The 25200-nt window shown below is 34.0% G+C and overlaps 1 protein-coding gene across 1 annotated transcript; it reads left to right on the top strand.

Annotated features, from left to right (window-relative positions):
• The first annotated feature begins 5734 nt into the window (after positions 1-5734).
• LOC123524914 (inositol monophosphatase 3-like) lies at positions 5735-22359 on the top strand. The gene is made up of 5 exons (XM_045303528.2): positions 5735-6086; positions 10207-10387; positions 10966-11079; positions 12083-12253; positions 14057-22359. Exons 1-5 carry the CDS (start codon positions 5739-5741, stop codon positions 14311-14313), a joined length of 1071 nt encoding a protein of 356 aa, XP_045159463.2. The 5' UTR covers positions 5735-5738; the 3' UTR covers positions 14314-22359.
• Positions 22360-25200: the final 2841 nt, after the last annotated feature.

Below are 25200 nucleotides of genomic sequence, written 5' to 3' on the forward strand. Positions count from 1 at the left end.
CAGAGTGTAGAAACAGTAGCAGCGGTTAGGAAAGCAGTCATCATTTTTGACGGGGGTATACATGCTCCAATCCAATAAGCAAGTATTCAGTAATAAGACCTGCCGTCTGTGCCAACTGGGCGTGGAAGATATTCGACATACAGTGACAAGATGTCCGGCATTCCATAGTATCCGTGTATCTACTCTTACTCAACTCAGAGACATTATAACTAGAAACAGTGATATTGACGTATGGTCTATGTATTTCAAGAACTGGGACTGTTTTCTAAAACTCATAGTCGACCCTCTGTGTGTTGCTGTAATGGTTCCTGAACTACGTGATATTAGTGCCACAGTAGAAGAACTCTCTAGAAACATTTTTTTTTTAAATTCCATGTCAAAAGACTACATATACTTAAACAACTGGAGTGATGGCCGCCCACGGACGTACTATAGTGTAAATTACTCAGAGTTATAAAGTGAACTTTTATGTTCAAGTGCACGGAGCTTTTAAAGTTGACACATACATAAACTTGTATATATACTTTGTGACGCATTACTGCGGTGCCTCTGATAGAAAGAGGGAGAATACGAACAACAAGAACAAGAATGGGTGAATTGGGCGTAATGTATATATATATATACATATCTTGCTTATCGATTATTTTAATGGAGGGAGACAGATTTTATATGACTAAATTATGCATTTATAGCCTGAAAGTTAGGCATATGTCTATTCAAAACTAGCAGCAAAACATCTACAGCCTATAAATTAATCGGCAAATAATATCTATGATTTGATAAAAAAAATGAAAATGTAAAAGTAATTAAGAATATATTCAAGTATTATAATGTTATGTGTTAGTTACAATTAGGAAATTTATAAAATGTCTAACTATAAAGAAGTATCAAAGACATGAAGAAGGACCGTTTTAAGGCAATGAAAAGTTATTTATACAATATTCATTTATTGCGATTTTGTTCATTTCTTTAAAAGTCTTATTCAGGATCCTTTTCTTTAATTCTAAATCGAAACCTAATTCTCTAAATATGTTAGGATATTACCCTCTAAATGTCAATTTCTTTCAGTAATGGAATTTTCATAATTTGCAGCGAAAAGGCAGTGTTTTCCCTATGTTTAAGCATTTTTTTTATATTTAGACATTCCTTCCTCTTTATTTTTATTTCAGTAATAATTATGTAAAATACAATTTTTTAATATAATTTGACATTCAAAAGCAAACACAAATCCAATATAAATTTTATTTCCTAAGTATTGAGTCTAATGCCTTTATATTTTCAAAGGATACCGCGGTTCAAATTCTTAAAAATCACTATCATATTTGAATAAATCAAAATTATATCTCACCATGGAGGAATGTTTATTAATTAAGCGAGGGGACAAAAACGTGCTACTACCATGTATATCACACGTTTCTTCTTTAATCAGCTACCGTGTATATCACACGTGTCTCCTTTAATCAACTACCGTGTATGTCACACGTGTCATCTTTGATTGAAAAAAATGGGTCGGTGTGAAACAACACTGAAATTATTAAAGGACTGCACCAATTAGGATCGCAAGCCGCTAATCAACATGAAGGTGTTTTTAATTCAAAATTGTCCTATGTCAAAGAAAATGTCAAAATTGTGTTTAATTGGCTGCTTTTGAGTTAATATATTCAATATTAAAGCTATTTTCCTGTTTATTCTAGCTTAAGTAAAGTATTGACGTTAAGAAAATTGGTACCTGTGAAGTACGATACCGTGAATATGTCAATTGTTGAAATAATGGCGGGAATCTTTCACATAAGTAATTGTGTAACTTTTAGGAATTTAAGTTAATATAATATAATTTTAGATGATCAAGTATCACATATATTTTTTTCGAAAATGTATTATTAATAGCCTCGGGGTTAGACTAATGCAACATGTAAGTGGTATATATACAGCCGCGTTTGATTTATTTCATGTAACATTTTAAGATTTTGGGAAAAATCTCACAGATATTTTTAATTTAGTTCAAGAAGATACGACAGTATTTATTCAAAGTCAAATGCATATGTAATTAAAATTTCAAATACGTAATCTACAGCGTTAGTCACACAGAAAATATCAACTACTTGTCTATTAAGGACATTTGCATATTTGAGATCGGAAGTGTCTACGGATCTGTAACTCTAGACAAAAAAAAAAAAGGACAAATATCAAACAGGGAATGCCACGTACCAAAATCGCAGCCTCCCCAAAACGAAACCTACAGCACGCAGACGTGCACACCACACACACACACACACACACACACACACACACAAAGCCAACACACGAGGACAAAACGAACGAACAAAGGAACACACGCACCGCCTTGGAACGGTCAATGGCAAAAACACCACTGGGGAGCTTAAACCGGTTTATGGTGCGCACCCAACCTCACTCTTACCCCCACCATGTTCCAAAGACACGGGACAGTGTAAATAAAAGTAATCCCCTCCAGGTGAATCTCTAACACACATAATGGAAACAAAAAGGCATGGCATGTAAAACACAAAAATGCTCGTGTATAAAAATATAAAAAACAAACCTTTAGAACCAAAAACGTATGTACTCAATGCCTTTTCAGAAAACAGAGCAACAAGAGAAACACCCTTAAGGGCCCTACGAAACAGGCCAGAAGACAGATATCAAAACAGTTCAGTCCTGGTAGGATTTAAAAACTGCTTATCATAGAGTCCTCCCCCTTTTCCGTCAGACACAATCAAAGAGGGAAGCGTAGTGTCCAACTGTAAACGGGTTGAACACTAAACATGCGGTATGTCTCAAAACAAGTCTGTTAGGGGTTTTCTAGGGGTAAGGACCACCCTTTCCCAGCGATTTCCAGTTATTTACATGAAAAATTGTTTTGAAAATAAAAGAACAAAATAAGATTCACCTGAAACCGGGATCTAAATGGTTCACAGATACCAGCGTTCATAATTTGTTTACATTTTCTTTCGAAACATAAATAACCGAGGAACTCTAAATAAATCATAAGCAATCGAAGTAGCACAAATAGATTTAACAGTAGACAAAATGATGTAAAATTAAGTTTTGACAAACTTTTTTTAATAATAAATAGGGTATTTATTTTTTATGCACATTCGATGGCCATCTTGAGATACAAGGGAATATTTCGCAAACAGTTCCTTTTTACTCATGTCGGTTAATTGATTATAAAACAAATTGTTCCGTGCAGATTATATCTTGTTAGAAAATAACATAAATAGGTGCAGATGCCTTGTCATGCCGTAAAGTTTGTAATCATTCAAGGGTTCGATAAGCTCGTTACTATTTTATTAACAGTTTATTTTACAATAAACTAATCGGTACGGAACAGTGTATTGATTTGGTGTTCCTCATTTATTTAGGTTTCAAAAAAAAATTTAAACAGTAAGATGAACGCTGCTACCTGTAAACATTTACAACAAATATTTAGGTGAATATTGTTTAAGTCGTATTTGTTCTCTCATTTTCAACAAACGTCAAGATGTAAATAAAAAAAGTGGAAAACCACAGGTCTCCCAACACGACATAAACGAAATTGTTGCAGGCTCGGTTTGACTGAGCCTGTTCCTGGACGGTAGTGGAAGTGCAAGCTACCGTTCACGCCGTCTAGCCCCGGGTTGAGCAGAACCCTAAATCTTTGCAAAAAGGAGGTCCGTACCCCTAGAAAACCCTTAACAGGCCTGTCTACAGGTACGGATCCGTGCCCCTATAGACGCTTCCTTTGAGATTAGTCTTGCTTCGTGATACTATCCACTCCGATATTGCATGGGTACCATTATTTGTTACTAGGTAGTTTGTATACAATTGTCCATCAGAATGTTAATACTGGCCCAACCGCCTTGCAGCACTAACTTGAAATATGTTAAGATGATATATGATAAGAAAAGTTTTTAAACTAGCCTTTTAATTGTCTCAGAATGTTGAAATATCCCAATTTTTATCAAATGCAAATGTAAAACTAGAAATTATATTGAAATCAAAAGAAAGAGTCCATTCTTTAAATACTTTTATATTAAAAGGAGGTAATTACAAAAGTTTCAGAAAAAAGCAATAAAACATACATTTCATATAGGGGTTTAACTCTTTGTAATGTTTTTTTTCTTAAACAAACCTCTAACAGAATTTATGAAAACTGAAAAATGACATAAAATGTTGCTCAATTGTAATCGACCACCTTTAAAGAGATCAAACTAGGCATGGCAACAATTTGTGTGCTGTGAGTTTCGTTTTGGGGAGGCTGCGGTTTTGAAACATGGCTTTCCCTGTTTGATATGCATCCTTGTTTTTATGGCAGCAATGTGAAGCTTTCGATCTTACAGAGTACTGTAGCATAAGGGAAAAAGAAGAATTTGATATTATCTGTACCATCCTGAATCTGAGACAATAAGGTGCATAAGGCGAATATTCCTAACAACAGATTGGAGATAAAGGAGAATTTGTGTAGCCACTAAATTTTTGAAATATTTTAAAACATAATTATGAGCTTGCCATTCATTCATATGGTGTTCAAGAGATCATTTGTACGGCGCTGAATCATCTCAATGTTGTTTTCGTTATTTTTAGTGTAAGGTGACCAGATTATTGATGTATGCTCAAGCTGGGGACAGACAAGAATAAGCAATGGAACTGGCCCAATGTTTTACGACATGTTGTGTTGACTTTATTGATGTTTGTATTCAAAGATAAATCTTTAGAAACCTCTTGCTCATTAGATGTTTTAAGCTTTCACCAATGAGAAATTAATAGTTGATGATACTTAAATTTCATTCCAAACTCAGTTCCTTATAATTTACTATATTTATGCAGAAAGAAATACAATAAAGTTTTGACTCTTTATGAAAACATTTTGACTTTTTAAATCTAATTTTGAATACGTTTTTGATTTGATACATTTCGACTATATAATTATGTTATTGGTGTTCCTGTGTTTGTCTGACTGCTGAGTATTAGAAAAGAATATAGAGTGGGACAGCATAATTTTTTCTCCGTTCTGTTACTAGGACTGTAATGTTAAGACATAGCTTAGTTGGTAGAGAATCCGGTTGCAGGAGGTTGGGAGTTTGCTCCCTGGCAGTGACATACCAAATATGTAAAAAAAAATGGTAGTGATAGCTCCCTTGCTTGGCACTTAGTGTTTAAAAGGGTTGTACAAGGAGGTAAACAACCAGGAAATTATCTGTTACAGAATACCTATTTTCTAGCATAAGCGCACCGTTGCTAAAGTAAAGTAGAATTAAGTAAAGTGTCTTGTTTTGGAAGTTGAAAGAAGTCTCCACCTGGAATGGATAGGACAACTTATTTTAAGCCGAGCCTACGGCACCCAGATGTCATATTTACCTCAGTATCCAGTCTAGGTTGATACTCCTGGAAACAATATCAGGTTAATTTTAAGTAAATCACCCAGCAATTAACACCAGTTGGAATATCAGCCGCGACCGATGATCAAACTCTGACATTGTAGTCAAAACTGCTAATCACTGCACCACGGACATCCTGCATAATTAATTAATTAATGCTGTTATTGATTATATGTAACATTAAATAAAGCTTATCTTTACCTTTACCTTTAGATCTGCTCATGTTTTTGCACTTTCAAAAAAACGTTTTCTAAATAATGCATCATTACGCCACACTTTATCACATTCATTAAACATAACGCATCTTTACTGCATTTAAGAATTTTGCGCCGCTCGGGAACCAGACTGATGTAGTCAGCAATGGCACAGTCTGAGATGAACATGGCGCCGATAAACATCAGAATTAATCCTCTTGGAGGTGCTGTTATTATTTGCTTTGTTCTTGTATTGTTTTTCTATGTTTTCGGTCTACCAGACATCTTCAGTCACAGGGAAGAACGTGTCAGTATGAAGGAACTATTGTCAGCAAGTGTTGTTCTTGCCAGACGCGGCGGAGATCGTGTTCGTGAAATTCGCCGAGGTGACACGTTGCATGAAAAAGTGAAAGGTGAAACAAAAGAAGGTGCAAAGGAATTAGTTTCACGAGGAGATATGGAATCACACAATGCCATATTTTATGGTTTGGCCAAAGCGTTTCCTGGATTATATGTAAGTATTGGTTTTTATGTTGGAATTGGCTATTCTTACGGTCCAGTAGGAATAGCATCGCAGGCTATTCTTACGGCTCTCCTGTAAGAATAGTGAAAAGCCCGCAGGTGTCTATTCCTACGGCTCTCCCGTATGAATTATGAAAAGCTGCAGGTGGTTATTCCTATGGCAGTTTCGTGTTTTACATCATACTAAATTCATTTGACATACCATTTCACCTAACTTCTTTAATTTTGTGGTAAGAAAATCCAGAGAAGACAAAATAGGGAAGTGATTTCCCCTTGTATAACACATTTTATTACTTCCATTTGTTACAAAAACAAACAATTTTAATACAGCAAATTTATCGTAAGTGTAAAATACTTATTTAACTGAAATTTGTCTTCTAAATAAATTGGGAAACGATTGTTGGTTGTACAGATGAAGATGCAAATACATACGTTTTTAATATTGAAACACTAAAAAATATTGACCAAGTGTTTTCAACTTAACCACTTAGAGAATTATTGATCTATGTTACATGTGTATGCATGCAAATTTTTCACAACAGTACAAAACTGTTACCACGCTAAACATGTTTATTGCCCTTTTAACTAGTTTTATACTTGACATTTGTCTCACATCAGCTTGACATGTTTGCATCAATTCAGACCTGACATTTTATTTGTAACACAATGACCAAATGTGATTACATGTCATTTCCGGAATCGTTTGAAAATATAATATATAAGTTGAATGACTTCAGTACAATGTATCGTAATACAAAACTGCCTTAGGAATAACCACCTGCCGGCTTTTCACTATTCTTACGTGAAGCCTGTGAGGCTATTCCTATGGGACCATAAGAATAGCCTCTTCCTTTTATGTTCATTTTGCTTAGGCAGTGGCTAGGGGTCCGATAACTGGACCTCTAGACATGGATCTCTAGATCCGGAGTCTACAGTCTATCCAGTTACCGGACACCTAGACAACCAGTGTAGGGCTGTCTAGAGGTCTGGTAATCAATATGAATATCTTAATGGTATTTGCAAAGAGGTAATCTGGTAATCAAGAGCATTGGTTGAGAGGGCTAAGACACTTTCATTATACATACTGAGGTGAAGGCCTCTGGTTCGAATCCTGGCTACTCCCATTGCATTGCATTGTGTCCTTGGGCAAGGCACTTTATAACGATTGCCTCAGTCGACCCAGATGTAAATGGGTACCACAGGGCTCCTGATAATTTTTTTTGGCCTATGAGTATTTACTCACCATATTTTTAGTGAATGAGTAAAATGGTAAAATCTGAAATTGACTAGGAGTAATTTTACTCTTGAAAATATGTAAATGTGAAAAAAACAGAAATCAGTTTTATAACCTATTTATTTGCTTCTTTTTTCTCCCTTGGCTTGCTTTGGCCTCACACTCGCTACCGAAGCCAATAGAATATTCAGTATACCTTTGAATTTAAAATTAGGACTGTGTCACACTATCTCTCTTTTCCTAGTGGCCCAAACGACCACCAACTTTTAAAATACAATGGTCCCCACTAAATTCAATTAGGTTGTCATCACACCCAGCTTTTTGTCCTTGGTCAATCCCATAACGTCATGTCTTAAAATGAAAGCCCTGCATCAGGGTACATTTTTTTTGTATTTTCGAAAAACAGATTCTCTGTTGTTAATGCAATTATTTTCAGATAATGCTTACATGAGCAAATTTTGTTGAGTTTAGATTGACAAACTGAATTCTAGCTAGCTTTCAGGATACACTAGTCCGCCCAAAAATGCACTCCTCTGGTCATCTGACTACCGTTAGTGTCAATCCCTACTGTGTATTAAATGGAATAAATATATATACACTTTATTACAATACGTATAGTGATATGGAAAGCTTAGTACACAATACATATTAAGCGATAAGTTTAAAGCTGCAGTATAACATGGCCAAAATTGTTGTTTGTATTATGTCACATGGCTAACAATAGGCAGGAAAGGTATATTTTAATAAATGTTATAGTATATATATAAATAGATTTGCTGTAAGAAGTTGGAAAGTGTTTCACATCATCATGAAAGAAAACTCAAGTAAAAAAGGTGGATATTCAGGCTAAATGTACTCACACATGAGGAAAATGGAGTAATCAATAATTTGCTTGCACTAGCTGGTTATTATAATGATTAATGAAATAAGTCAAAGCTTTAAGATGTTGGGTGTTGTGTGTATTTCAGATATTAAATGGCAGTACCTAGATATTTACATGTAGGTCAGTTTCGAAACTGGGTCATGTGCGTTCAAAAACTAGGCCAGTAGGTATAAAAATAGAAAATCCTTGTGACCTCTCTAGAGGCCATATTTTTCATGAGGTCTTCATGAAAATTAGTGAGAATGTTCACCTTGATGATACCTAGGTAAAGTATAAAACAGGGTCACGTACCTTCGAAAACTAGGTCAATAGGTCAAATAATAGAAAAACATTGTGACCTCTCTAGAGACCATATTTTTCAATGGATCTTCATGAAAATTGGTCAGAATTTTTATCTTGATAATATCTAGTTCAAGTTCAAAACTGGGTCGCATGAGCTCAAAAACTAGGTCACTATGTCAAATAATAGAAAAAACGTCATACTCAAAACTGGGTCATGTGGGAAGAGGTGAGCGATTCAGGACCATCATGGTCCTCTTGTTTTTGTCTGGGAGGATGAGTGCAAAATCTTAAAACACATTTGTATGATAAATTGCTTAATTTACTAAAAACTGATTTTTTTTCTGAGAAATTAGATTTAGTACATTGTGACTTAATTATTATACATCTATACTTAATTGGTCGCCTGTCAAATCTAAATTAGAAGAGCAGTTTTGAACTGAGTTCAAACAATTTTATAATTAATTTCATACAAAGCCTTAGGCAGTCATGAGCTGCAACTTGTTTGTGTTTTGATAAATTCCAAGATTTCATCGCTGTCATAAATTTGTCGGGACCTCACTTGTTAATGATGGGAAAGTATTCTAGATCAACATAAAATCTACCAATTATCCAGAGGCATGAATAAGTATTGTTTTATCAGTAATGATAAGTGAAATATTTACTATCAGTCTATCAGTAATTGAAAATATTATATGCAATATTGTTAATTCATTTTATGCAGGAAGGCCATTGGCAATGAGTTGTCTGTAGTAATTTCACTACATTGATATTTAAATATCAAAAAAGATCTGTACTTTGACAGTCAAGTATTCAAAGCATTGCTTATGACTTGGAAAAAGAGTAATCTGCATAATTATGACGCATTGAATTTGATATGATATACAAAAGGCAGAGTTCTACAACATACATGTTTTATCCTATATTGTTTCGTATTTCAACACCTTATTGCTACCCGGGGAGTACCCCACTCCGACCCTGTTTATGTTTTAATGCCCCCGGCATCTACTGATGCGGGAGGCATATAGTGATTGTCCTGTCCGTCTGTTCATTCGTCCTTCAGTACGAGGTTAACCAAATGGGACCGTTTCGTCTAGCATCAATACCCCTTACTAGAATGACTTGATACTAATGCAGATGTAACCTTTGACCATTCCTCATCTTCAGATATCACCTGACCTCAGTTTGACCTTGACCTCATTTTGGACTTAGGTTGCTTTATATGGGCCATCTCTTGGTTAACTAAATGGGACCGTTTCGTCTAGCATCAATACCCCTTACTAGAATGACTTGATACTAATGCAGATGTAACCTGTGACCATTCCTCATCTTCAGACATCACCTGACTTCAGTTTGACCTTGAACTTGACCTCGTTTTGGACTTAGGTTGCTTTGTACCAACAAGGATGCTACCGGGGGCATCAAGCATTTATTGAACGCAGCTTCTTGTTCCATTCTACTTTTTATCATTTCCTTATGTAACTCCACACTAGTTTCTAGCTTCCCCTATATTCTCCGTTTTTTTCTCCTTCCTATATTCATTCCTTGACACCACCCCGCCCCTTTATTTTCTGTTGAGCTTTCACATCTGATAATGACTTGTGGCCTTAGCAATAGGAAAGATAGTTTTATGGTGTTACTACTAGTTACTGGTTAAGAATTTTTCAGTTGAAATACTGAAAACACAATATGAAGAACTCACTTTGTTTATTGCAGGTTGTTTCTGAGGAACATGAGAAGACACCATTAGATTTCTCGCGTATCCCAGAGATAGACTTACATCTGAAGGAAGTGGAAAGTCAGGTATTGTCGGACCAGTCTATACCCAAATCTGAGATCACGGTCTGGATAGATCCTCTGGATGCTACACAGGAGTACACAGAAATGACAGACGCAGGTAACGAGGCAGAGATCATTCTACATCTCATTTGGAATCATTGTATGGAGTAGAATTAAACTTTTTCATGTGACAAATTATAAGGCTCACTAACCAGGGAGTTTTTCACTAGGAGGCAAAGGGTCTGGACCTGTTATTTGAGTGGGGATACGCTTGTGTGAATGGGAATACTGTAAAGTAAGTCCGCAGAAAACTTCCTAATGGGAAAGAAACTTTCTATGAGGAAGAGGCCTATAATCTGTTTCACTATTGAAAAAAAAGCCTGCTTTTTTACTAAAAGTTAAGAAAAAAGATAAATATTGCCTTCAGATAACCACATGTTTTGGTACAATGTAGCTACACAAAAACTGACAGGTTTTAATTATAGGTATTTACTGTTGACACTTTTAGGTGTCTATATCCATTATAAATTGTGATCCATAAATTACATATATATTTTGATCTTTCTGAGATTTTCCCACATTTGATATAACTTATCTGAAAGAAAATAAATCCTCATTATTATTGAACATTGTGATGTAATGTTTCTCGTACATGTATATTCCAACTACATGTATCTTGTTATTTGTATTTTCTAGATGGTTCAGACATGTTACATTTTGTGACAACTATGGTGTGTGTAGCTGTGAATGGACAACCAACAATTGGAGTCATACATAAACCTTTTGTGAACAATGACCAAGGAGAAACTAGTTAGTCTTTTACTCATAAAGTAAAATAGTATTCAATCAGAGCTTTATTTTAGTATAAATGCAGTTTCGCCATATTTTTTATGTAAAAGCAGTCATTTTAGTGTAAAGTGGTTTAATTTCAGTCAATTTTTTGTTGCCACTTAATATTTTTCTGCAATAATATAAGGTGGTGATACTTGTAGCAGAATCCATCTTTGCGTTATATGCCTACCTCATGATTGTTTGATCTTTATATGGTTTAAATGTAAAATATTATAAATAGCAGCTTGCATTTTTTTAGACATCTGAGAAAGTACTGAGATTTGCATAGGGAATCTAATATGGCCAACTTTTCATAAAGACATACATTTGAAATAGCCTCTTCATTTTGTTGATGAACCTGACAAGTTTAAAGCAGCATGCCTCCAGATTGTTCGGCAACAAATTTTTAAAATTTTTTTTAGATATCTTGAAATAAATGCTACATTTCTTAAGAAGGCTTTAAAACATAATTACTGACAAACTTTATGTTACGGAAACACATGAGAATTTGCTGTTTTTACTACTTTTTACGATGAAAATCAAAAAGCTTTTGTCACATTTTTACTCCAGGTAAACTGTCTCGATTATAATTATCTATATTTTGAAGTCATTATTCACTACTTCAGCTATAGCGCGCTATTGGGTACGATGACGGGAAAATGTCTTTATTGCCGCTGAGGTCATATTTTTTTCTTGATTTGGAACTTTTAAATTAAAATATTTTAGAAAAAAAAAAATTCATATTCTAATGTTTGTTGTATGACCAAACTTCAATTTGAAAGAAAGATTATTTTTTAGCCAAATCTGGAGGCATGCTGCTTTAAAGTAGGAAGAAGAAAACTAATTTTAAACAACTGGCTTAAGTTAACAATGCATTAAATTTATATATATTTAGTATTATGCATTCCTATTATACTTAATTTAATGATTCGAAGATACCTGATATACCCCTTTACACGTGACTTTTTTCTCCCAATGACAGCATGGGCCTGGGTGGGATATGGTCACTCTGATAACTTGAAGAAAGAGAGAACGAAGAGAACAGAGGATGACCCACACCGAGTGATTGTATCACGATCTCATCAAGGAACAGTGACCGACACAGTAAAAGCATCACTGGGAAAAGTTGATGTATCTTTAGCAGGGGGTGCAGGTAAGACTTTTTAGCTCGACTATTCGAAGAATAGTCTAGCTATTCTACTCACCCTGGCGTCGGCGTCTGCGTCGGCGTCACACCTTGGTTAAGTTTTTGCATGCAAGTACATACAGCTATCATTTAAAGGCATATAGCTTTGAAACTTATTTATTCTTTTTCTAGGACAATTACCAACCTCACTGGGTCAAGTTCCATAACTCTAACATGTATTTTGAGCAAATTATGCCCCCTTTTGGACTTAGAAAATTTTGGTTAAAGTTTTACATGCAAGTTACTATCTCCAAAACTAATGCAGATATTGAATTGAAACTTCACATGTGTCTTTGGGGTTATAAAACTATTTGATAGCACCAAGTCCCATAACTCTGACCTTCATTTTGGCCAAATTATGCCCCCTTTTGGACTTAGAAAATTCTGGTTAAAGTTTTGCGTGCAAGTACATACAGCTATTACTAAAAGGCATATAGATTTGAAACTTATTTTTTCTTTTTCTAGATCAATTACCTACCTCACTGGGTCAAGTCCCATAACTCTGACATGTATTTTGAGCAAATTATGCCCCCTTTTGGACTTAGAAAATCCTGGTTAAAGTTTTACATGCAAGTTACTATCTCCAAAACTAATGCAGATAATGAATTGAAACTTTACATGTGTCTTCGGGGTTATAAAACTAGTTGATAGCACCAAGTCCCATAACTCTGACCTTCATTTTGGCCAAATTATGCCCCCTTTTGGACTTAGAAAATTCTGGTTAAAGTTTTGCGTGCAAGTACATACAGCTATTACTAAAAGGCATATAGATTTGAAACTTATTTTTTCTTTTTCTAGATCAATTACCTACCTCACTGGGACAAGTCCCATAACTCTGACATGTATTTTGGGCAAATTATGCCCCCTTTTGGACTTATAAAATCCTGGTTAAAGTTTTACATGCAAGTTACTATCTCCAAAACTAATATAGATATTAAATTGAAACTTCACATGTGTCTTCGGGGTTATAAAACTAGTTGATAGATTCAAGTCCCATAACTCTGACATGTATTTTGGGCAAATTATGCCCCCTTTTGGACTTAGAAAATTCTGGTTAAAGTTTTGCGTGCAAGTACATACAGCTATTACCAAAAGGCATATAGCTTTGAGTCTTATTTATTCCTTTTCTAGGTCAATTACCAGCCTCACTAGGTCAAGTTCCATAACTCTTAACATGTATTTTGAACAAATTATGCCCCCTTTTGGACTTAGAAAATTCTGGTTAAAGTTTACATGCAAGTTACTATCTCCAAAACTAATGCAGATATTGAATTTAAACCTAACATGTTTCTTCGGGGTTATAAAACTAGTTGATAGCATCAAGTCCCATAACTTTGATATGTATTTTGGTCAAATTATGTCCCCTTTCGAACTTAAACTCTTTTGATATTTAACATTTTGGGTAATAATTTCCTGCTTCTGTGACAATATTTCGAATAGTCGAGCTTGGCTGTCTTACGGACAGCTCTTGTTTATGTCCATTTAATTTCATCGAGTCCCAGAATATATATCAGAGAGGTTTATCATTAAAAAAAGTCTTACCTGTAAAATATTGCTTTACACATTGATATACGTCTGCAAAATATTCACACAAAAAACAAAACAATGTAGTAATACATGCACATGGTGAAGATAGTGACAGAATAGCAAAATTGTTGTATTGAATAATGCAGTTAAAACCGATTTTTCACATCATTATATTTTATCCTAGCATAATATCAGTCATAAATAGTCATATATATATAAATGTGATATGATTGTGTTTTCCAGGGTATAAAACATTAGAAGTTATAAAAGGAAATCAAGATGCTTATGTACATACAACATTGATTAAAAAGTGGGACATCTGTGCTGGAAATGCGATTCTAAGTTCTCTGGATGGTAAAATGACAACTTTAGATGGCAAACATATAGATTATAAGTCTGGCGACCAAGCAAAGAATGAAGGAGGATTATTGGCTACAACGTTTCATCATGATTCTTATTTAGAAAAATTAGCTCATTTAAAAGACGACGAAAAACATTAATTAGCAGTAACGTTTAGATTTTTTGATGCATTTTATTTCCTTGTTACTGGCATTCAGTTTTAGAAGATGAATAAGCCACACTGAATTTTCAAGAATTACAAACACCTGTTTAAATGTCACAGAAATAATGCCTTTTATTCTAATGTCAGATTTTGCCACAATATTTTTTTTGAAATAGTGAATTTATATTGCTGAGCATTTTGTAAAAATCTTTAGGTAATTTTGATTCAGCCTGTTTTAAATTATATAGCACAAAAGTACATAGAAAAGTTTTGAACTAATCCCCCACCATGTGTAATGCTGGTTTAGACAGAGTAGTTTTGAACTAACCTCTCATCATGTATTCTACTATACACTACAAGGAATAGGCAGGCAGTGAATTATAACATACACTTTTAAACCATCATTGATAATTGCTTTATTCTAAAAATAAATTAACATGTACAAATATGGTAAAAAGGTAATAATCATTTAACTAGATTTGGGAAACTGCCTGTTTATTAGTAACCTTTTTTCCCCCAATGTAAAGCTTCTTTAACACTTAAGATTTGCTTTCTTGAAAGATTTAAATTTGATCTGAACAGTCCCAACAGTACAGCGATGTTGCCGGTAGAAAGGATATAAAAGAAGCATGCATAATTCTTGTAAAGTTTACTAAATAATGTACATGTATATACCAAAGATTATTTATTAAGATTTTGTGCACTTTGTAGTACAGTATTTGCAGTCTATGAATAGTTGTTTTTTTGCAATGTATTTACTGTATATAATCAATAAGAAATGTTCGGAGCACTTAGTGAATTGTAAAATAGAAAAATTATTGTCTTGTAACTTAGTCGAAAATCATGGGTGCTGTTTTTGGTTCGTCAAAATCATTTTTTATTTCTGATTTTTGCATGAGATTTTATTTCAGTTTGGCAGTGAATATTTTGATTACCTATATTGTTGGTTGAAAGGCTCAGGAGAATTACATTGATTCTCTCCCTTTGTGTATGTGGTAACAGCTGTGTTAATTGTAATTCCATTGACAAGTGTTTAATACATTTACGGCAAAATAATCATGGCATGATATTGTTTTACATATTTATGGTGCTGAATTGTTGTAATAATTCAAGTAAATCTATTTTTTCAAATAATGTACAGAATTTTTTATCCTACGGCAAAATTTTATGATACTAAGATCTTTTGGAAAAAAAGAGTTCTGGCATTTTTAGCTCATCTGATTTTTTGAAAAAAAATGATGAGTTATTGTCATCACTTGAGCGGTTGTCGGTGTCGGCGTCGGCGTCTGCGTCGGCGTTGCCTGGTTAAGTTTTATGTTTAGGTCAGCTTTTCTCCTAAACTATCAAAGCTATTGCTTTGAAACTTGGAATACTTGTTCACCATCATAAGCTGACCCTGTATAGCAAGAAACATAACTCCATCTTGCTTTTTGCAAGATTTATGGCCCCTTTTGTACTTAGAAAATATCAGATTTCTTGGTTAAGTTTTATGTTTAGGTCAACTTTTCTCCTAAACTATCAAAGCTATTGCTTTGAAACTTGGAATACTTGTTCACCATCATAAGCAGACCCTGTACATCAAGAAACATAACTCCATCTTGCTTTTTGCAAGATTTATTGCCCCTTTTGGACTTAGAAAATCAGTTTTCTTGGTTAAGTTTTATGTTTAGGTCAGCTTTTATCCTAAACTATCAAAGCTATTGTTTTAAAACTTGCAACACTTGTTCACCATCATAAGTTGACCCTGTATAGCAAGAAACATAACTCTGTCCTGCTTTTTGCAAGATTTATGGCCCCTTTTGGACTTAGAAAATATCAGATTTCTTGGTTAAGTTTTATGTTTAGGTCAACTTTTTCTCTTAAACTATCAAAGCTATTGCTTTGAAACTTGCAACACTTGTTCACCATCATAAGCTGACCCTGTACAGCAAGCAACATAACTCCATCCTGCTTTTTGCAATAATTATTGCCCCTTTTGGACTTAGAAAATCATTTTCTTGGTTGAGTATTATGTTTAAGTCAACTTTTCTCATAAACTATCAAAGCTATTGCTTTAAAACTTGCAACAGTTTTTCACCATCACAAGTGGACACTGTACATCAAGAAACATAACTCTATCCTGCTTTTTGCAAGAATGATGGCCCTTTTTAGACTTAGAAAATCATGGGTAGGACAATATTTCTATTACACAAAAAAATCAGATGAGCGTCAGCACCCGCAAGGCGGTGCTCTTGTTTTCTGTGCAGCCTTCATGCTAGAGCAGTTGTCAGAAGTGCTGCTTCAGTTATGGAGGTAGTTTCATCCAGTGACAAATAATTGGACAACTTTTTATGTTTTTACTGATTTACATCATTTGCCAGGTAGTATCCACCTATTATTGAACTTCTGAATGTTTATGGTACAGCTTCTTTTTCATTTTCTTTTGGGACTTTAGATTGATTTCTCTACAAAGTTATCAATATATGTAATATTAGATTGTTGCTCAATTTCGGTTGTTACTGTAATTAAGGATATTATTTGTATTTATTTATAGCTTAATTTTCAAATATTCTAAACTTCTTGTTTTTCATTTGAATCAAGAAACTGCTTGTTGTATACTGTAGAGTCATTTAACTCTCAGCATACTAGCGGCAGTTGTATCTGCCTTTGAGACCAGTGCAGATCAAGATCAGCCTGCACATCCATGCAGTCTGATCATGATCTGCTCTGTTCGTTGTTCAGTCAGTAAGTCTTCAGTGAATACCCCTATGAGCTATAAATGGTAATGTCCAAATTGAAAGATAAAGTAGTCCATTTTAGAAACTTAGCAGGGTAAGAGTTAATTTCATGGGCATGAAAATTTCATGGTTTTGGTCAAACTGGCTATTTCATGGGGATATGAATTTGTGGATTTCAGATTTTAAAGATAAGATGAAGGGGAATTTCACTTGTTCCATGAGGCTTTTTTTGTAGACTGACACAATTCTGAAATCCATGAAAATCATTGATTTCACATTAATATGGTTTTAGTGTATGTTACAGACACAAAGTTCTTGTATATAAATATATGTGAGTATAACATTTATAATGAGAAACATTAATGAATCTAGTCCATTCTCTATTGTTATGACATGTTTGTTTTTCCGTGCAAGTTATTCTCAAACTTCCTTCACCACTCATCTTGTATAGATTGAGTTACAAGAACTGAGAATAGTTGGACATCTTGTCAGGAAACACAAAAATTGTAAGTCAAATATTAAGAATCTCGGATTGTAAATAAAAATAGAGATTAAATGTATTTTGATACAATTTGAATTGTATTCAAAGAGTTGTACTCAAAAGTTTCTTTATAACAGTACTTGCCAAGATGGAACTAAGCATTCATTTTCTTTTTAATATTAAAGTGTTTCATAAAAGAGAATGTTTATATATAATAAGATGTACAGATTCTCGCTTTTAAACATTCCAGATATGAAGTTTTCATTTACTTCCTGTTGAAAAGTTTTTTCATTTCCAGATGTTGAAAGACTGGATAAGTTCTGGATACATGCAGTTTATCCAAAGGGGAAAAAATTAAGAAGCTAATTAAAACACTGTTGCACTGTAATGCTCATGTACTGTTTTACATAAACAATTCAATTTCACAGGTTAGTTTAAACTCAATGGGCTAGTTTTGTGCAAAGCAGATTTTTCTGAAAAGAAGTGATAAAATGGTATTTACTTAGTTCTTAGACTTTTAACATATTTATTTTCATTGTACATTTTTTGCATGGCCAATGTTTTCTAACTTATGATTCTTACACTGTTACTTTCTGTTTTTCTTTCGTACTTCAATATTCACTTAAGCATAACCTGTTGCAACGAATTTTATTACCATTGTTGAAATGATACCATTTGTTTCTTAACCATAAATTATTTATTTCGCACTTCAAGTGAAGAGGAGGAGTAAAAAAAAATTATATTGTTCAAAACTATCACTACAGCTTGTTATCAGAATGATGTTATAAACATTGATGCAGGCAGTCACTCCTACAGCAGCTGTTTTGTCAGTTGTTTTAGGGAAATTAAATACACATCATGCAAGCTGTTAAGGACCAAAGAGAAAATGAAAGCGTCAAAAACATGTGTATTTATGATTAAATGATGGATGATTTCAATAGAAAAATTATATAGACTGTATAGTGGCACAGATGCATGCACTAACTGTATACATTCGTCAGTACAAGAGTTATTGTTAACTGCTGTTGAATAGGATTTTTTTCTGTTGTTATAATTTCACTGTTTGCTCGAGAAAATCCATATGTGCATAGTTTATTATTCACTTTTCATAGCAGATACAATTCTTGGAGAAATTCATTCTGTTATGAATTGGCTTGTCAGCTTGTTTTTGAAAATTAAGAAAAATAAAAACATACCTAATATTTGTCCAGTCTGAAGTGTTCTCAGCCATGCAAAAGGAATATTCTGTTCAGTGTAATTTCTCCACAACAGAAAACGTTTTGTTCTGTTGGGTAAATATACAAGCTGTTACCCTTGTATTCCTGATTAAATTAATTCATTTTACCCCGCCAGTTGTAATTCATCAAAGCTAAAATGCTAACAAAGTATCTTTTGTGCTGTGGATTGGGTAATTGATTGTGAATGATTGATCTGTGACTGTGATTTTATGTCTAGAGCTAGTGAATGATTAATCTGTGATTCTGGCTATATGTTTAGAGCCAGTGAATGATTAATCCTAGACTGTGGCAATATGTCTAGAGCTAGTGAATGATTAACCCTAGACTGTGGCTATATGTCTAGAGCTAGTGAATGATTAATCTGTGATTCTGGCTATATGTTTAGAGCTAGTGAATGATTAATCCTAGACTGTGGCAATATGTCTAGAGCTAGTGAATGATTAACCCTAGACTGTGGCTATATGTCTAGAGCTAGTGAATGATTAATCCTAGACTGTGGCAATATGTCTAGAGCTAGTGAATGATTAACCCTAGACTGAGGCAATATGTCTAGAGCTAGTGAATGGTTAATCCTAGACTGGCAGGACTGACTGTATGTCCAGAGCTGGTGAATGATTGATCTTTGACTGTGTGTGTCCAGAACTAAACGATTGATCCTTGACTGTGGTAGTGTGTCCAGAGCTGGTGAGTCTTTAGAGTTGAATTGTTCAGTTGTTAGAATTTTGTCATAGTGCAATTGAGATGTTAATTTCGTAACTTTACAAACCAGTTGTTCTTTTTATTTTTATTTTCTGTGATATATCTTTGTTTATATTGAACAATTATTTTGCTGTACTGGTAGTTTTATCTACCATCAGAGCTTGTAGTATTTTATTTTGCTTTGTTCCTTGTCCATATTTGAATTTGAAACTATGAAATCAGCAATTTTTCTGACTATTGCATAATAACTTACTGTTTATAGTCATAGGGAGAAAAAAGACTTTAAGAATCTCATATTGTATGAAATTATGATTTCGGCTTGTGTGATGATAGATAGTGATGTTTGTATTACATTAGATTTATTACTATATCACTACAGTAAGTGCAGTAAAATCCTAAGGTGTTGTGAAAACCTAAATCCAAACATATTGAAATACTTCATTTAATTTCAAATATTGGCCCCTGTAACTAATTACAATTTTTACACTGAGTGATTTTTTAACATTGTAAATGGATAATTTATTTATCACATAAATATATGATTGTTAGTAGAAATTCAACACATTTAGTTTAATAGATAAAGCAGGTACAATACAGTAAAACACTGATCACTCAAAATCGAAAGGGGACCAAGAAAATACTTTAGTTATACAATGTCTCCAGTGATCCAAAAATAGATTACTGGGGACCAGATGTGTAGCTTCAACGGGCCGGGGTGCTCGAAGTAGCTATGTTTCACTGTATTTTATATTTCAACAGTTTTGTTGTTGTGTCCCACATGTCTCCAGACTTCTGGAGGGCACTGTAGTTATATTCATGGTTAAAACATACATGAGTGAATTGCACTCTCTCTTTCATATTGTAAATATTCATTTATGAGTCATTTTAACACATCCATTTACTTTGTGTTATATATCAAATGCATTTATTATGAAAGTATGAAATCCAAAGTTTCTTCTTTTTATACATACACTAAGTGTTCTATGAAATTTTGTTATATGATAGTGTGATGTATTATACTCTGTTTTTGGAATAAATTTTTGGGTCAGAGAGTCTTAATAGTTACCAAACTTTAAACAGTTTATATACTACATGAAAACAATAACAATAAACAGACCATAGCTTTAGGTTCTTGTTGAATGAACTTAAAGTTTCATTTGTAAATATGTTAATGTTGGAAGAATAATTGCTTATACTTTTCATTATGGGAATATCTACATTATAATAATGTAGTACTTGCACTCCACTATGTACTATACTATACTTGCTGGTATATAGTCGGTACAATCTAAAATTGCACAATTTTTGACCTGCAGTGTTTTTGTTAGTGTTTCTCATGCAAGCTAGATTTTTTTCTAGTTTATACACATGTGTCTTAATATCATGTACATGTTGAGTAACTATGAAATAAGTATGGTGTAACTTTATTTTCTTGCACTGTTATGCAACACCATGAAATTTCAGAAAGCTTGCTCTGTGCAATTTTAGATGTACTGAGTATATGTATGTGTATTGAAATATTTAGCGTAGACAATCTAGTTAGAGTTTTTGTTTTGAAAGCTTTGAATTCACAAGTTACTACTAAAATAGTAAGGGTTTTATAGTTAGGTTATAAAACAGTCTAACAAAACTAGAAAATTGAATGTTTTAGTCCAAGAGCTGTTGCACTCTTCTATCGGCAGCTGTGTCAAGTTTTTGTTAAGCTAGTATCTCAGCATCCGCTGACTGGAATGGATGGAAACTTCGCACTCTTGTTCAGTGTGATAATCGACATTTTAGTATGCACTTACAATAACTCTACGTTGCATTTCGACACAGTTATGCACCATTTTTGGCTTTCCAATTTTTGGCTAAGTTATGTATGTAAGCAAGTAGCTCAGTATTCACTAATGTAAATAGATTGAAACTTCACATACTTGGCCATTGTGATGATCTGACATGCACTGTGTATGTTCAGTAATTCTGCTTTGCAGTTTACAAAGTCGTTTTTTTAACGATTTTACAAAGTTGTGTCCCGTTTAACTTAAGTTTTTTTTTTGTGTGAAAAAAGTCTATGACTCAAATAATTGCCATTTTTGTACTTGTTTATGTACATAACTTCATTATTTAAACCTAGGTATTTGGATAGTCAGGCATTGCTGTCCTCTGACAGCTTTAATTTTATAAACATGTTTATAGGATATCATCTCATATGAGTGCTGAGCTTACCTTACTATAGTTAGATTGAGTATACATTAACACTGTTAGAAAATTTACAAGTCAGAAGAGAAATAAGTAGTTTAGAGACTTTTAAACTGTTCTTGTCATAGTTTTTGGGCATTATTATTATACTTAACCTTTAGCCTGCTGTCTGCAAGTAATTCTGCCTTTGCGACCAGTGCAGACCAAGATCAGCCTGCAAATCCGTGCAGTCTGATCATGGTCTGCACTGTTCGCCATTCAGTCAGTATCTTTTTGGTATGCACCCCTTTTAACAGTTAATGGTACTGTCCAAATTGAAAGATGAACAAGTTCATTATAGAAATTTAGCTGGGTAAGGGTTAAATAGTTTTGAATAGCTTTTCCTGTAACTTCGTTTCAATTTGCTTGGAGCTAAAAAGAGGCCTACTGTAAAAACTGCCAAAAAGTTCATATTATTTTGCAGTACTTTATATAGATTGCTATGTCTCCCCATATGTTGGGAGTTATCTTGCCGTCTGTTTCTCTGTCTATCACGATAGTTGTCCGAACTACATCTTTGAAACTGTTGGTGCAGTTTCAACCAAACTTTGTTGAAAGATTGAGAGATTTGATTGAAATTTCATAAGATTAATTAGAAGTAAGCCTAGATGAATAATGGTGTATACCGATGAAGTCTCCTTCAAGTTTGATTATTGCTGAGACCAGATTAATTAGTAGGTTGAGACTAATTTGCCCTTGGATTATAACAATGCTACATTTTATTGGTTACACATTTAGTCTAGCGCTTTCATTTATGAATTAATCCTTACAATATGTGCACAGAATACTAAAAAAAGTCAGTGTCAAAACAGAATTTTGCTTTTGTTGATTCGTTATGATTTCACTTAATTTCCTCTTTTCTTTTGACAATTTACCTTTGTACTTTTTTCAAAAGTTGTACTGCTTAACATTTGTCTTTCTCCCTACACTGTGTTATGCCCAGATATTGCATATGCATTTACGTTAGAATTTAAATGAAGTGGTATGGGGAGACATGCATTCTTTTTTCTAAAGCCATCTCTTGTATTTGTGCAAAAGTTGAATATTTAATTTTGCATTACTCTAATCTTAAACATTGGTTGAAGAATTTAGTCAAAGATTAGATTTTAGTTGTTCTATATCTCACATAACTGTTTTACTGTATACAAGGGTTTTGACTTGAAGTTAACATTTAAGCAGCCAGCCTTGTGTACTTCAGGAAAGAGTTGGTCAGTGTGTCCTTGTACATGTATCTGCCCTGATTGTATTGAATTGTATATAGAACACTATACAGTGTTGCAATTGTATTAAGTATTTGGGAATTTTATCTATGGTTGTTATTTATATGTCTTTACATGGGAACGAAAAGTTACAAAAAATAAATTATTTTCTTATAGTATACGACTTGATGTTTTCAATAATAGATAGGGAAATACATTGTATATTCCTTGGTGGAAAAAATGACTACAGTGGTAAGTTGTCTGTCGAAAGGGATCATTAAATTGGAGGCAATTAATGTCTTTTCTATTGTGTTAAGCTAGTGAGTACATGTAGCTGTATTGCATGATATAGATAGGTTGTTTGACTTCTGTTGTCCAACATTTGTTGCCCGACACATCCTTTTTATTGCCAGTGAAATGGGACACACTATAGAATCAAATGAGTAGCTGCCCTTTGATAGCTTAAAGATGAAAAAAAATTATCTGATCTTTACCAAACATGGTCAGGTTGTTTATGCACAATATCCCGGGCAGGTTTATAACAATCTAGATCGCTCTGTTGGCTCTTAAGTTGTGGCCTTCCATTTGCTCATACATGTATATTCTCTCACTGCATTGTTCATTCTGCATTGTCAGCCTGTTTTATGGGCATAATATTTTGGCCAAGTTTGATAACTTGAGTTATGACCTTTGAATTACTTAAACTTGTGAAAATCTACAATGTTCGCTTTATAACTTCTGCAGTTCTTATATCCAGTATTCACCAAACTTCATTGCCAAGTTTGATAACCGCAGGGTAGTTGTGCTTTGGCCCTTGAATGTTCCAATTTACTCCGAATTTTTAACTCACCTGAGCATGAAGTGCTCAAAGGTGAGCTTTTGTGGTCACCCTGTGTCCGTCGTCAACAATTTGACTGTTAACACTCTAGAGGTCATTTTTGGCCCAATCTTAATGAAACTTGGTCAGAATGTTACCCTCAATAATATCTTGGACGAGTTCTATATTGGGCCATCTTGGGTCAAAAACTAGGTCACCAGGTCAATTCAAAAGAAAAGCTTGTTAACACTCTAGAGGTCACAATTTTGGCCCAATCTTAATGAAACTTGGTCAGAATGTTACCCTCAATTTGATATTGGGTCAACCGGGGTCAAAAACTAGGTCAAATCAAAGGAAAAGCTTGTTAACACTCTAGAGGTCACATTTTTGACCCTATCTTAATGAAACTTGGTCAGAATGTTACCCTTAATAAAATCTTGGACGAGTTCGATATTGGGTCATCTGGGGTCAAAAACTAGGTCACCAGGTTAAATCAAAGGAAAAGCTTTTTAACACAAGACGTCACAATTTTGACCCAATCTTAATGAAACTTGGTCAGAATGTTACACTCAATAATATCTTGGACGTGTTCGATATTGGGTCATCTGGGGTAAAAAACTAGGTCACCAGGTCAAATCAAAAGAAAAGCTTGTTAACACTGTAGAGGTCACATTTTTGGCCCAATCTTAATGAAACTTGGTAAGAATGTTACCCTTAATAAAATCTTGGACGAGTTCGATATTGGGTCATCTGGGGTAAAAAACTAGGTCACCAGGTCAAATCAAAGGAAAAGCTTGTTAACACTGTAGAGGCCACATTTATGACTATATCTTCATAAAACTTGGTCAGAATGTTAATATTGATGATCATAAGGTCCAATATGAATATGAGTCATGTAGGATCAAAAAGTAGGTCACTAGGTCAAATCAAAAGAAAAGATAGTTTACACTGTAGAGGCCACAGTTATGACCGTATCTTAATGAAACTTGGTCAAAATGTTAATCTTGATGATCTATAGGTCAAGTTCAAATCTGGGTCAGGTAGGATCAGAAACAAGGTCACTAGGTCAAATCAAAGGAAGAGCCTGTTAACACTCTAGAGGCCACATTTATGATTGTATCTTCATGAAACTTTGTCAGAATGTTAAACTTGATGATCTTTAGGACAAGTTGGAATCTGGGTTATGTCGGGTCAAAAACTAGGTCACCCGGTCAGATCAAAGGAAAAGCTAGTTAACACTTTAGAGGCCACATCTATGACCATATCTTAATGAAACTTGGTCAGAATGTTAATCTTGATAATCTTTAGGTCAAGTTTAAATCTGGGTCAGGTAAGGTCAAAAACTAGGTCACTAGGTCAAATAAAAGGAAAAGCTTGTTAACACTTTAGAGGCCACATTTATGACTGTATCTTCATGAAACTTAGTCAGAATCTTAGATTTGATGATCTTTAGGTCAAGTTCAAATCTGAGTCGTGTCGGGTCAAAAACTAGGTCGCGGGGTCAAATCAAAGGA

Source organism: Mercenaria mercenaria, chromosome 3 (assembly GCF_021730395.1).
Source record: "Mercenaria mercenaria strain notata chromosome 3, MADL_Memer_1, whole genome shotgun sequence".
In the NCBI taxonomy this organism is placed as follows: Eukaryota; Metazoa; Mollusca; class Bivalvia; order Venerida; family Veneridae; genus Mercenaria; species Mercenaria mercenaria.